Raw genomic sequence first — 14,450 nt, 5'->3', positions numbered from 1 at the left:
GCATGCTTGCTTAGCATGCACAAACCGGAGTTCCACCCCCGGCGTCACATGGCCGGCATGGTGTCACATGAACTGTAAAATCCCAGCACTTGGGAGGTGGAACGGAAAGGTAAGACTGGCTACCTGGTGGGTTCATGGCCAGTCTGAGATTGCTGTATTACACTTTTAAAGTCATACTACTCAGTTGTAGTTGATGGAGAGATCAAACTTCCTCTCCATTCATCTTGTGAGTCCCAGGGATTGAACTCAGGTCATCAGGCTTGGCTGTAAGCACCTTCACCCATTGAGTCATCTAATTAAGGTTCTTATTTTGAGAGCTTATGAGTGCCCCTCATACTTGAGCGATGTTGATAGTATCTTCCAGTTCAAGACAGTCTTGTACTACCTGAATCTACTTTCTGTTTTTCTCTAAATTGACGGTAGTCCTGCTTAGATCAGTCAGAGTGCTATCAACATCTTTGCTGTGTCGACAGCAGCACAAATAAAAGCAAAGGAAGGGAAGAAAACTCTTAAGTCTAAATGTAGTATGTGCTAATAGCTAGCTGGTTGCTGTCTGTGCAAACTGACTCCTGTCTCCCGTCAACCTCAAAGTGAAGGATGTCAAGAGATCACCTGACATTTCCACCAATGTATTTCAGAGGCGTACTGATTTACTGCTTTCTTTGTTCTGTTACAACGAGAACTTCATGAAACTGTTCCTGTTGGGACTCATATAACCTGAATCTGTGTTCCTGGGCCATGGCCTCCAATAATTAACTTCGGAGTAAACTCTTCCTTCCTTTGAGGTAGGAGCTGTGTTTTTAGTGTCAACAGCAACTAAGTCAAGACCCTGATTCAAATGGGAAAAACGTCGCTGGGGGTGGGGTAGAGGTGGGAATGGGGATAATATGCTAGTTCAGTGGTAGAGTACTTGCTTGCCCAGGTTCATGTATATGTGGATTTTTTTGTTTGTTTTGTGTTTTAGACTAAAGTAGTGGCACAGGGAAAAAAAAATCCTATTACTAAGAAGAGACTTCCCTTAATGTCACCTGAAGAGTTAGATTGGAATGGAAAAGGGAACCAGCCGTGCACCATGTAATGTCAAGTGTTTTTAGGACTGTAAACTAAGAACCATCAGATCTGAACTTTGTAGATGTTTGCAAACTTGCCTGCAGGGGCAGCCTCCCAACAATCAGCCACTGAAACATCCGGTTAGCATAAACCTTCGGAAAGGTCAAAAGGCCACTTCCAGCCACCCTTTTGCACCCAGTGTAAGAGAAAATCAACTTAGAACCCGAGTTCTGGTTATTGTGACAGAACAGGCAGGCTCAGGTTTAGTGTTTGGCTGTGCAACCTTGCTCAAGAATCACGGCTTCTCTGAGTTTGGGTTCATGCACCCCAAGGTTGTGTGCCAAGCATGGTGTTGTTTCAGGGGATGTATAAGATAAAGCATGTGTTGGGAAATACGTGACTGAAGCAGAGGTGAGACTGGCTGGTGCTGGTTCCTGGGGTACTGCCCCAGGGTTCCTCTGGCTAATCCTAGAAGGACCCCTATTTGAGGGGGGAAGCCTGGAAGGTGAACATGGGTAGGGGAAACAAGTAGAAAAGTGTGTGTAGTTAGGTCCAGTTGTCTCTAGACTCCTGGAGAAAGCAGAGCATAAGGATGGTGGACAAAGAAGGAAACCAGAAAGATGGATGGATGGATGGATGGATGGATGGATGGATGGATGGATGGAAATAAGAACTCCGGGGAATCTGCTGCCTTTGCAGTCAGTGTACGGGAGTGGCTCTACGAGGCCTGCTGGTGGCTGGTAGGTCGACTCAGACCAGCTCAGCTGCCCTTTAGTTGCCTATGTTCTATGGAGAGACTGTGGGTACTGAGGATAACCCATATCTGATGATTCACCCAGGAGCCTAAGGAGTGACCTTGGAATCTGCCCCAGGGAGCCAATCCGGGTTGGCAGCTTTCTCCCAGTGACGTTGCCAGGGGCACATGAGCTATGCTGGGGTCTAAGAGTTGGGACAGGCAGAATGAGTAGCCTGGGTCTCCCTCTCAATGACTTCTGGGACGGTTCTGTGGTTCGGGCTGATCCTAGAGACATATGGAAGCCCAGAATTTATAGTCACCTGCCTTAGCTTCCTAGCGCCACCCAGATAGGTCAAGTGGGGTGGGACATGGATTTGTTTATTTGCAGCAGTCCAAGGTGACTGATGCAGTTCATTTGCATATGAAAAGCATTTAATACAGCCATGAGTTAGTGATGGACAGGACCGCATCTTGAGCAAGACAGTTTGGCTATGCATACCCCTTCCTCTCTACTTAACCATAAACCTCAAGCCAGGTTAGGGTAGAGTTGGAGGTCAGTGGACCTCTTTATTTGTTCCTCTTCCAAATGTGTCCTCATTAAGTGCCCACCCTTTTTCATAATTGGCAGATTAAGGATGAGTGGCTGAGCCTAGCTCTTAAGAGTTACCAGGATCCAGGCTCTGACCCTAAAAACTCCAGTAACGGAGAGACATCGCAAACACAGCTTCAATCACCCTGGCTCCAAAGTTGCAATGGGGTAGGCAGGGTGTGATGTGAGGCTCACTGCCTTCTTTTAACACAGTGTTCCAGGTCGGATCAACCTCAGCTCGTTGTGCCTGTTTCTGGAGGCCTTCACTGTCCGTTGCCGAGATTGCATTAATGAACTCACCCAGCCTGGCGAGCATGGTGAGTATGCACTCCTCTTACTGATAAACAAATCAAACCAGACTGAGACTGGATCCCAGAGGCTTCCCCAAAGGGAGCAGCCATGTGGGGCAGTTTGTACTCTTCCACTGTGTTCAAATACATCACAGATGCAGTCACAGAGCTCAAAATAAACAGAACAGATACCGATAAAAGATCCAAATCGTGCTAACCACCCACACCACCGGGCTGCCCGTCAGGCTGTTAAGCGCTTGCCCTTGTCCTACGTCATTTGTCACTTCTAAGCATTGGCCACACCATTTGTGGGCTTTGCTGCTATGCAAAAGCCTGTCTTTCTATGGTGGGATGGGGCATGTCTCGATCTTCTCTGAAAGCATGGCATTGGCCACGATGAACACCGTCTAGACCCTGTCTTTCATCTGTATCTGCCCCTGCCTGGTTTCCCAGTTCAATACACAGGGCCTTAGGGCCTGCTCCCCTTCTCCTACCCTCAGAGTCTATGGCTGTGAGCATGGGGGAACCAGATGGCAATTCTGTACTTTCCATAGCCAATGAGCAGATGTGAAGAAGGGCAGAGAAGGTCTGATTACCCAGCATGGGAATGTGTTCTTCGAGGTCACTGGAGAGGCAAGAAGGAAACCTGGACAGAGTGGCCGAGAAAGAGGCTCGATTGGGAGTAAATGGAGAGTGGGCAGCGTTTGGAAGGAGAAGCTCAGCCGCTCAGACTGAAAATAAAATAAACAGGACTGAGGCCAGACCCCTGAGGCTCCCTGAAAGGGAGCAGCCTAGCGATTTAATGCCCCATTGAATTTGAATTTCAGATCAGCAAATAATAATTTTATTGGCACAAGTATGTCTCAAATATTCCACGGAACACACTTAACTTCTGCTAAAATGACTTCTTTTTTTTTTTTTTAAACTAATAATTTTAATAACGTGAGTGTTTTTCAGTTTTTCTATCTCTTTGTGATAGGGAACGTCCAGTATGAGAGAATCATTCAAATCTCAAGAACAGAGTCATGCCCATTCTCCTCCAGAGGCACTTGGCTCTTAACTGGTTAATCAAAGAATAGACTGGCCCCATTAACAACAATAAACACTCCCTCTCCAAGGATCCCATTCAAGATTTGCATATTGCTAAGAGCAAGGAGCTACAAGCCAGACCAAATTCTAGCGGGGGGGGGGGGGGGGGGTGGGGGGGGGGGACGGGGACGGGGGACGGGCAGGAAGCCCCACCCCTAGCCAGGGCACTACTGGCAACTGACAGCTGCTGGGAGACTGAGAATCTGTTTCTTTAAAAGAGTAACCCCTGGTAAGTTGGCCACACTCTAGTGGCAGGCCACACATCCGCAAATAGATGGGCTGTATATATTTGACATGATGAGGGTGAATAAGTTAAAAAAAAAAAAAAAAAAAAAAAAAAAAAAAAAAAAAAAAGGAGGAGGACATATAGCTGGGTGGGTGGGGAGGAGTGAATTGGGGAGGGGCAGGGAGAGAGATGAATACTATCAAATGCATCGAATGGAAGTCTCAGGATCTAATAAAAACATGACAGAAACCATATAAAGACCTATACAGCACGTAGCTTACCCATGTAAGCTCCACCGACAAGGGTTCTCTTGTTTAAAAGAATGTGTCCAACTCTTTGAAAGAGATTTTTTCCGTTAAGATAGGAGCTGGCCCATTTTGATCATGTGATGGTCCCAGCTCATAGATTTCACATGTCACACGAGATCACAGAGAGTCAGACCTTCCCACAAATCCTGGGCATTTCTGGGAGCATCTAGCCCTTCTCCGGCTTCCTTACCTAGTCCCCACATGGAGACAGGGAAGCCTGTCATCGGGTCAAACAGCCCAGATGGCTCAGCATGAGATGTCTTGGAGGTGGGTCAGACCTACTTCGGGGACAGATTCCACCTGTCACACCTTCAGCTCACTACTGTGCTTTGGTTGATGACTCTGTCACTGACAGAGCATGGAGGGCCCTGGGTCACATTTCCCTGTCCAGTCTGGGACTCCCTCTGCCTCTGCCAGCACCAGCTGCAGACAGACCACACTCTTCCTCCCTTCTGTCTCAGTCTCTCTCTGTCTCACACACACCCGACAGCAACCTCTGACTGTGGCCTCAGCACTGGTTTCCTGCCTCCATGCCTTTGCCACTCACAGGACTTTCCCCCTAAACCACTCCTACATTACTTCTGTTCGGTGTGTGTGCATCTTGGAGAATCCAAATTCGCGTTTGCACCAGACCACTTTTTATGTAACCTGCTCCCTTTTCACTGGATTCCTTTCTAAGCGCAATGCACTTGGCCTCACCCTGAGCAATAAACCTGCTTTCAAAAAAGGTAGGTGTGTGTGTGTGTGTGTATGTGTGTGTGTGCCCGCCCACAGAAGCCAGCGGTGTCAGGTCCCCTGGAGCTGGGGTTGCAGGCAGTTGTGAGCCCTCGTGGGGACACTGGAACTGAACCGATTTTCTACAAGAGCAGTACATTTGCTCCGAACCACTGAGCCACCTCTTCAGCCTGCAAAAATCTGTTGACCTCAAGCTTAATATGCTAATATGCTTTGAAGATATGTACAATTCTGTTTTTGTTTGTTTGTTTTGTTTTTGAGACCAGATCTCTCTATTTTATCCTGGAAAAATATATATATTAGGCTGGCCTCGGAATCACAGAGATCCTCTTTCCTCTGCCTCATGAATGGCAGTGTGTGCCACCAAGCCTGGCTCAGTATATTTATAACTACCATGTGTACTTGTATATATGGTATATAGCTATATAGATGACAAATACATATACATAATACATGTAAGTCTCAGACATATTAATATATAATCACTTTTTAAATGTGAGTATTCAAATATGGGTCACCAAAGTCCTGTGCCGACGGTATGTGCACATAAATCATTTGGAAATTGTTTCCTATATTGTACTGCTGGCAAAAGTCTTCTAAATTAGTATGCAGGCAGAAAGAGGATTAAAATAGCATCAGTTAACGTGTTCCAATGTGTGCATGAATGGTTGGAATCAGTGTCCTTGGAAGAATCCAGAAGAAAAACTTTCTGTACAACAAGAAACAAACCAGAAAGTGGCTCAGAGGTCCCGCTGAACTCCCGACGACAGAGTGGAACCGACCGGGCATGCGCCACTGTTTAGCGCAGTCTGCCACGGGGCAGGGGTTTTGCGCAGTCTGCCATTGAGGGAGGTGCTCCCAGCTGTATTAATCCACCCGGCTTCTTGAGTTCAGAACATGTGTGAAGTGGGGTTCATCTTCACTGACACCTAGAGCCCCCCTCTTTTGGAGCACCGTAGCCCGGCCACCACTTATTTCTGTGCACGCTGTACCTCCTGCCACCTGTGCTGTAGTCTACGTCCCCTGCTGGCGATCTGGGTGGGGGGCATCCTTATTTTCTGAAATGGGGATGAAGAATCAGCTGACCAGGGCTGTATCTTGACTGGGAGAGGTGAAGACAAACAGGGGGTCCTCTCCCCAAGCACGGTGCGTGCTGAGGAAGCCCGGGTTATCGACCTTTGCAGAGGGACAATATAGTCACGGCACACCGCAGCCCTCTGTCACCAACCCCAGTGACTCAAAGATTGAAAACTGTCACTTGTTCACATGCCTTTCTCCCCCACCCTCCAAAAGCCTAGGAGTCATGGAGGAAGAAGGCAACCAGTAACCCCTGAGAATCAAAGTCCACCTGCCACTGGAGGTCATTCCTGAGTCAGCTCAGCCGCAAGAACTCTGCAAATGCCTCACAGCCAGACTTACCTTCTTCCAAAACAGCTTTCCCAGGGGCAATGAGCTGGGCCCCGACTTTTCCTTGCTTCCTTCTTTTGCTGTGTCGCTGGCTGTTGCGGGTGTCACATGACTTGGCGGGCTGCAGCCTTTCGAGCTCTTGGTCGCCCCTTGGGTCTCCTGGGCTGTGAAGCTGGCTTGATCAGACTTGAGACTGGTTGAAGTAGCAGGTGAATTTTCAGCATCCTATAAAGTTTTGTTTGTAAAAAGGGAAGTGAAAACTTCAAAACAATTTCAAGAGTAAAAGATTCTCTGTTAAAACAGGCGCAGGCTGAGGCCATGCATGATGTTAACTTTTTTTTTCTGATTTTCTGCTTTATGCAAGTTTCCACTGTGCGCATAACAGTATATATATATATGTATATATACATATATATATATACACACACACATATACATATATGTGTAATTTTCCAGATATTTTCCTTTTGAGAAAGAAAAAAAGGGGGAGACTTGTTAGTAGTGATGCTTACATATGTAAAATCAAGGGGGTAGGTTTCAGGGAAAGTAGGTAAGTAATTAGAAAGTGGAATTCTGGGCTGGCTCTTGGCTCAGTGGGTAAAGGAGCTTGCCTCTAAGCCTGATGACATGAGTTCAATCCCTGAAACCCACATAGTGGAAGGAGAGACTCCTGCAACTTTTTCTTTGACCTGCACATGTGTGCTGTGGCTCCCATGTGTCTGTCTATATGTGTGTACTCACATACATATACATACATGTTCACACATGTGCACATGCACGCGCTCACACATACACACACAATCAATCATTGCAAAAAAAAAAAAAAAGAAGAAAGGAAGGAAAGAAAACAGAGAAAAATATTTTTTTGTTTGTTTTTTATCCAGGCCCTTTGTCTTCAACTAGTATTGACCTGGCTCCCATCCATGGAAATATTCTGAATATACACAATGGCTTGTATTTATTTTATAAGCATGATCAATTTTTTTTCTTTTTTAACCAAGCCAAACTGGAAATTAAGGAAGGGTGGAGATAAATAAAGGCCATAGTAGTTCTGAAATTTTTCTCCCACATCCCACTTTGGAAGATCCAGGCCACGGAGAAGGCAGAGAGCGGCTACGAGCTAATGGAGTTCCACAGACCCCACTCCTACACTCTAGATGCGACCTCCACACCCCACACATAACCTCTTCAAATGTGACACCTGTCCCTGCTCCTCCCTGCCCTTCCTTCCTGAACCTCCACCCCAGCCCTCCTCACCGCCCTCCACAGGCTGTGCCGAAGTCCAGCTCCAAAGCACCTGATGCTTCTTCACCCCCTTTCTCCCTCACCGTCCTTTCTTTTCTCTTTTCTTTCCTCTCTAGTTTTTCTTCTCTTTCCCACCCCGAAGGGCCTCATGCAGCCCAGGCTGGCCTCAGACCCCTGCACAGCCAAGCGTGACCTGGAACTCCTGATCATCTCGCTTCTACCTCTCTCCCCTACATCCCCTTCTTGCCCTCGTGCTGAGAACATAGCTAGGTACCAACCCACTTGCTTCAAGGCATCATTTACTCCCTCGGTGAATCCCTGTTAATTCCTGGTCTCTGCTTTCCCCGAGTCACTGGGGAATGACTATTGACATTCAAGTTTTAACATCAGGCTCTTCCAAACGGTTTCTTTATCCTAAGCATCTTCATTGTCTTTCCTTTGCTCTCTGGACTCAGGGACTCAAACCCTTTAAATTCTCAGATGATGATTTCTGACAATAAAAATGGGATTTAGATCAAAATATATTTAGAATTTCAAAATACTTTTGGTTCTTGATTCTTTCTGGCTGTTTTAAAAGGTCTTTGAAAGTAGCTCTGATTGGGCTACAGCTAGTTATTTCTCTGCCCAGTCTCCAGAGTTCGTTCTGGGACTACAGGTGTGCACCACACTGACCATGGCCCGACCTTTCCAATGTTTATATTTTCAGATAGGGAAACTGGGACCTATGATCTAGCTACCCCTAAACTGAGAGGGGAGGAGGACCAGATCCTGCCATGGCCGGGTTTCCGCTCAGTCGATTCCTGGGACAGAATCCCAGGAAAGCCACATCTGCTTTTGCATTCCCTGTCCGTCTAACTTCTCACTTTCCACAGAAAACTCACGAATGGCATTTTGCCTCCCTTATATAATTTAATATTCTTCCTCTGGATGCTGTATGAGACAGTAAAGGTTCCAGTCTGACTCAGAGGCAAGCTACTCTAGAGGGTAGCCAGGCTGCAATTGAAAAATGACAATGTAGGAAGGTTGCTCAGTGGTTGGGGAGCATCCTGCTCTTGCAAAGGATTGAAGTTTGGTTCCCAGCATCCATCCAAACCACCTGTAACTCCAGCTCCAGGGGACCAATGCCCTCTTTCTGGACTCCCCAGGCACCTGCATTCACACGTGTACACACACACAGAGACATACACACATATATGTGATTTTTAAAAAAGGAATGTCCCATTAAGTTTGAATTTCAAATCAGCAAATAATAATTTTTCTACCATAAGTACATCAAAATATTGCATGAAATAGACTTAAATGTATATTAAAATTACTTCTTTTTCTTAATAATTTACTATATAAAAGAATGGATTTCAAGACAACATAAAATTATTTCTCGTGTGAATGAAGTCTGAATTTCACTGTGCATGCTATATCCTACCTGGTGACCTTACCCATGTGATTATAACAGCTCTGGGGACTATTTTCTTAAAGTAAGTCATCCCCTTGATTTTATTTCTGGATGTGGAACACAGGAGTTCTCAGTGAGGTACAAACATTAGAACAAGAACCCAAAGCAACGGCTATGTGAAAAGTAGAAGAGCTCATTGGCTGGCTTCTAATAAAACAAATAAACAAAATAAAACAAACAAACAAACAAAAAACCACAAAAAACTGCAGTTGCCTCACTGAGAGGATGGGCATTGGCCAAGCGCTTTAAGGCAATGCCTGGCCTTGGGTATGTACACATTGTCACCACACATGGCTTTGTTGGAGTGGCCTTGTTGGAGGAAGTATGTCACTGTGGGGGTGGGGCTTTGAGGTCTCGTCTATGTCCAAGCCCCTTGGGACTGGGGGTTTCGGATGTGCACTGTGCCTTTCTTCATGCTCGAGAGTCTGTCTCCAAAGCTGAGCTCCTTTACCAATCAGGACTGGCTCTGCCACTGTTCACCACTGTCTTCCCCTGGGCATCTATGTGGGCTCAGTATAAACTCAGTCAACAGAGGGAACGGGGAATGCGAATGACAGCAAGGTAATGTTGTTATCTTGAGGTTAGAAGAGGATTTCCCAAGGAGTGGATGGCCTACCACAACTTCTACAACCAGGATGGAAGCCACACTCAGGTAGCATACTTTCTCTCTCTAACTCCTGAGTTAGTGACGTTCAGGTCTGTCTGCTGCTGGGATGGCTCTATCAGTTTCCACCATCAGCCAATCCCTTCCTAAGAAAAGCCTGGAGGACACTAGACTCCAAGCTCTACAGACATGAGCAAGATCATCACTTTTAGTGAGCCACATTAAGGCCATTTTTCCGTTAGGAAAAATCATTCTGGTTTCCACATATGACGGAATGAAGGCTTATTTATTTATTTATTTATTTTGGCATGTTTAAATAGGAATAGTCAATTTTAGTGTAAAAATATCAAGTGATTAATAGTATATTAAAGTAAAGTGGTGAAGGTGTATGCCATCGACTGACGTTTGGGAAACACTAGGTGAGAATTTCGGAACCCTGGTCCACACTCGGAAGGAACCAATCTGAAATGTTTATAGCTATGGGGACAGAAATGCCCCAAGTTCAGGCCTTAGTATCTTCAAACTCCCCCTCAGTGACCACAGCCACCCAAGGCTCAGGATTCCTTGACTTGGAGCTGGTGGACACTGGACCCTAGGCATTAGAGATGAGGAGCAGGGCCCTTTTCCCTCCTAGCAGAGGAGATACAGACCTTATGCCTAAAGAACTTCCTAAAGGCCAGTCCTAGCCTGGGGCTGTCCAGGCGTTTCTTCTTGCTCTTAGCCTGCGTCTCCACCATCTTCTGGCCAGCATGTCCATCACAGACATTGTCTGCCTTGGTTGCCTTCTGGACAACAGCAGGCGTAGCTTAGAAATGTCCTTTTAAACAAACTCACTTGTTCTTTTCCGTTTCAAAGGATATTCAGACACTGTGACAGCTAATTACGGGTGTGTCACTCATCTCCCAGCCACAAAGCACCATGGGAATACTTACCTTTTAACAGTTCTCAAAAATGATTCACTAAACGGTATACTCACAGTCAATTTCAGGCACACATTGGTTTTTAACAGGGTCACCTATGCAAATGACCCAAATCAACACACCTCAGAACTCCATCCCCAACCCAGCAAAAACAACTCCCCTCATGCCTGTTTGCTTAAGGCAGGGACAGGCCGTTTAAGCTCTGATTATGTGACCTAAAACATGAAATGAAACATAACCAAATCCAAAAGGCAAACACTTCAGTCTCTACCAATAGCTTTAAACATGTTGCCTGGGAAAGGAAAACAATAAACTACCCATTGACAACTGATGCCTTGTGTCCTGGTTTTGTTTTCTTGGCTAAATATTACCACCAAATGACTGTCATCCTCACACCAATTTCCTTTGAATCTGAAGTTGACCCTTCATGGAAATAATAGCACCCACAGCGTTTTGAGTGACTTCCATATGGGCAGATTTTTTCCAGGCAAAGGAAGTTTCTGGTGGGAACCAATTCATTGAGCCAAAATGGGAGGAGAGAGGAGGAATCAAAATAACTCTGCTACATCACTACAAACTGCTGACTCAAGTTACAAATGCTGTGAGGCTTTTCAAGAAGCATGTCGTGTGGGAGCAATTACCCAGGGGGCTGGAGAGACGGCTCAGCTGTTGAGAGTACTGGCTGCTCTTCCAGAGGGCCTGGGTTCGGTTCCCAGCACCCGCATAATGGCTGATGACCTCCTATAACTCCCATTCCAGAGGATCAGATGACCTCTTCTGACCTCCATACACACTGTATGCACGTGGCACTGCAGACATGTGGTGCATTTACACACACGTGAACAAGACACCCATACACATGAAACAAAATAAATGTATAAAAATAAGGAAGTGAAAGTATATATAAAGAAGACTCAGGGTCAAGTGTGACAGAGATGGAGACTTTTCAAAAGTACTTTGGAAACTTCAGAGGAAAGATGCCCCAAAGACAAATATAGAGCAAGAGAGGCCTGCTCCTGGGCATCACAAGCAGTCTGTATTCATAATCCCTCATCTAAAAACACCAGTTCCCAGGAGGGACTTTGGTTCAGGGAGATTTTATCAACAAGGTATGCCCAGCGAGGACCACATTTGCTTTGCGGATGGATCTTGGGACATGGAGCAGCTAAATAGAAAGAGCGAATCAGGTCACTTGGGAAGCCACCCAACACACCCACATCCTCCACTGTTGACAGCCCAGTGTGCTGAGCATGGGGCTCCAAGAATTGAAAAACACAGAAACAAGCATCTTGACCCAACCATTCATGGAAGATGACCTTAGCTGCCTCGTAGCAAATGAGTAATCTTAAGGAATCTGTTTTTCAATGGGAGAAGAAAATTAGTCTAGAGTATCCTCTCAATCCACTATGTGATTGTGGAAACAGGGTTGACTACATTCAAACAGGGCTCCACAGTTTGCAAGGTGTTGCATCCCATTCCCTCCACCCTGGGCCAATTTTACAGATGTGGAGATTTTAAGTTAGGGTCTCACAGCCACCGCATCAGTGACCTGGAGTTCAAACACAAGCTCTCTGGGAAGAGATAAAGGGTGCTGCCCACACCTCTGCTTTAGTTAATTCCTTCAACCCTAAGCAGCAGACGAGTGGGGCTGGCTAAGCCACCTATTGCATCCCATCCCTGCCAAAGGACTTCCAGTGCTCTCTCCAGCTTAAACCGTCTCACAGTTTCCAAGACGCTTAAGCCTCATGTCCCACTGCGGGCCACCAGCCCTGTCAGGCAGCAGGAGGAACACCCGTAAGAAGGTGGTGACTTCATCCCAGGGTTACCTGGAGAGGAATGGTCTACTCTTGTAGCCTACAGGCTCAGCAGGATCCACACTCTACCCAGCCTTTTACTGGGCAGGTTCCCATGGCAACTGTTTCAGTTCAATACTGCCTTTCAACAGAGATCACTTTTCAAATTATTTGAAAATGGAAAACACATTAACACTCCCAGAGCTGCAGCAGCTTCTGCCTTCCACTTCAGAGGAAGTCTTTGTCTTTTTTTTTTTTTTTAATGCATTCCCTTGTTTTCTTTTCAAAACAATGAAAAAAAGATGATGATGCTACAGTTATTAGTAACTTGTATCTATTGTATATTTAGCAACTGGGTATTATGACATTCTATAGCCATAGCTAGCCATTTTTCAAGCATCCCACTAAAATGTTTATTAACATACCGTTAACCAGGGTAGGGGTAGAGGCCTCATCTACTAGACAGGAGGCCCTGGATTCAGTGGCCAGCACTGCGGAGTCCAGAATCCATCAAAACAAAACCACAATCTTAACCTAAACACCTTAAGGACAATCTAACAGCACTATTAGATTTCTAAGTAGATTCACATATGTGCATATGTGACATACAATATTCGTGATATGTACATCACTGGAGACACATAAACGCAAATCGAAACCAAATTCTTTGCATAAACCCAGACATATATGCACTTCAGGGCACCTACCGTGTCTTCTGGATCCTTTTTTGTTTCAGTTTTGTTCGGTGAAACCTGAAAAGTGAGAGGAATACAAATGTTAAAAGTCAGCTCTAGCAGGGTGATGGTGGCACACGATTTTAATCCCAGTACTCGGGAGGCAGAAGCAGGAGGATCTCTGTGAGTTGGAGGCCAGCCTTGTCTATAGAGTGAGATCCAGGACAGCCAGGGCTGTTACACAGAGAAACACTGTCTCAACCACCAACCCCCGCCTTCCCCCCCCCCAAAAAAAATCAGCTCTAGAGGGTGACTTGTACTTCATAGAGACATGACTTATTTCATAGAGACGATTCTTCAGGGTGTTCTAGTTTACCACACCAAAAATTGATAAATGAAAAGTACCTTTGACCAAATAGAGACATGAACACCTCTAGGTAATAAACAGTTTATAAAAATCCATAATTTATTCTGAAATGTATTAGATCTTACACATCCACCAAGAGTTTGATCACACTCAAAAATCACTTCCCAGAAGGCTATTAGGTGTCCCCTCAATTCTGTGGCCACTAGTTGAAACACAATACCTGTGACACGTCCTATCGATTGTTTTTTCACTCTATCTGTTAAAGTCAGACTGATATTTGCATACAACCCAAACACATGTGGGAGCAGTTACCGGTGGATTCTATTACACCGCGGCTCCTACGCCACAGGTGAGACTCTCACATTGTTGTTATAATCGCTTCCTGCTCTGAAGCTTTGTCGCTGAAGGCCAGGTGAACAGTTTCCTTAGAAAGAACATTTACGTGTCCCTGATGATAATCTTGCTGTCACAACAGTCAAGTATCCTTAGACACCAGGACAATGAAATTAAGGAAGAAAAACAGAGAACACTACTTACGAGGGTCTTGAAGAAGCTCATGATGGAGTTAGTATTCTCTGTGGTTTCTACCACCTGGGGGTCCTCCTTGTTGGTCCCCAGCACCTCTGGATCCCCAGGGACAGAATAACTCAGAGTGTCAACTTCTTGTCCTCTCCCCTCGCTGTTGACTATGTCCTGGGAACAAAACAGAGTTTTCACAGTCGCAGCTCCTTGGATGTGGTCTCTGAGAGTCTTCCTTTTATTCCACACCCCTCTCTTCCTTATCCCCTAATTCCAGCCATAGCTCTTCTGCCCACGGCCATGCAGGACAATGGGGAGTTTATAAGGGCCCTTCTCTCTTCCCTTCCTCCCTTGCCAACACATTCATCGCACTTGGTAGGAGGGACATTGTTTGGGGCCAGAGGGTAACAAACTGAGCAGTGCATATCACGTCCAAAACAAAACC

The 14,450-nt window shown here is 45.8% G+C and overlaps 1 protein-coding gene across 1 annotated transcript in view; it reads right to left on the bottom strand.

The window, feature by feature from the left end:
- Bcas1 (brain enriched myelin associated protein 1) overlaps positions 1-14,450 on the bottom strand; it is a 69,503-nt gene that overhangs the window by 25,202 nt on the left and 29,851 nt on the right. The window contains exons 4-6 of the mRNA XM_051185619.1: positions 14,024-14,179; positions 13,153-13,197; positions 6,443-6,655 (exon numbers count right to left, since the gene is read on the bottom strand). Coding sequence (XP_051041576.1) covers positions 6,443-6,655; positions 13,153-13,197; positions 14,024-14,179 — 414 coding nt within the window. The remainder of the gene's footprint in view (positions 1-6,442; positions 6,656-13,152; positions 13,198-14,023; positions 14,180-14,450) is intronic.

This window comes from Phodopus roborovskii, unplaced genomic scaffold, assembly GCF_943737965.1.
Source record: "Phodopus roborovskii unplaced genomic scaffold, PHOROB, whole genome shotgun sequence".
Classification (NCBI taxonomy): domain Eukaryota; kingdom Metazoa; phylum Chordata; class Mammalia; order Rodentia; family Cricetidae; genus Phodopus; species Phodopus roborovskii.
The sequence above is the reverse complement of the archived record's forward strand: the minus strand, read 5'-3'. Positions and strand labels throughout refer to the sequence as shown.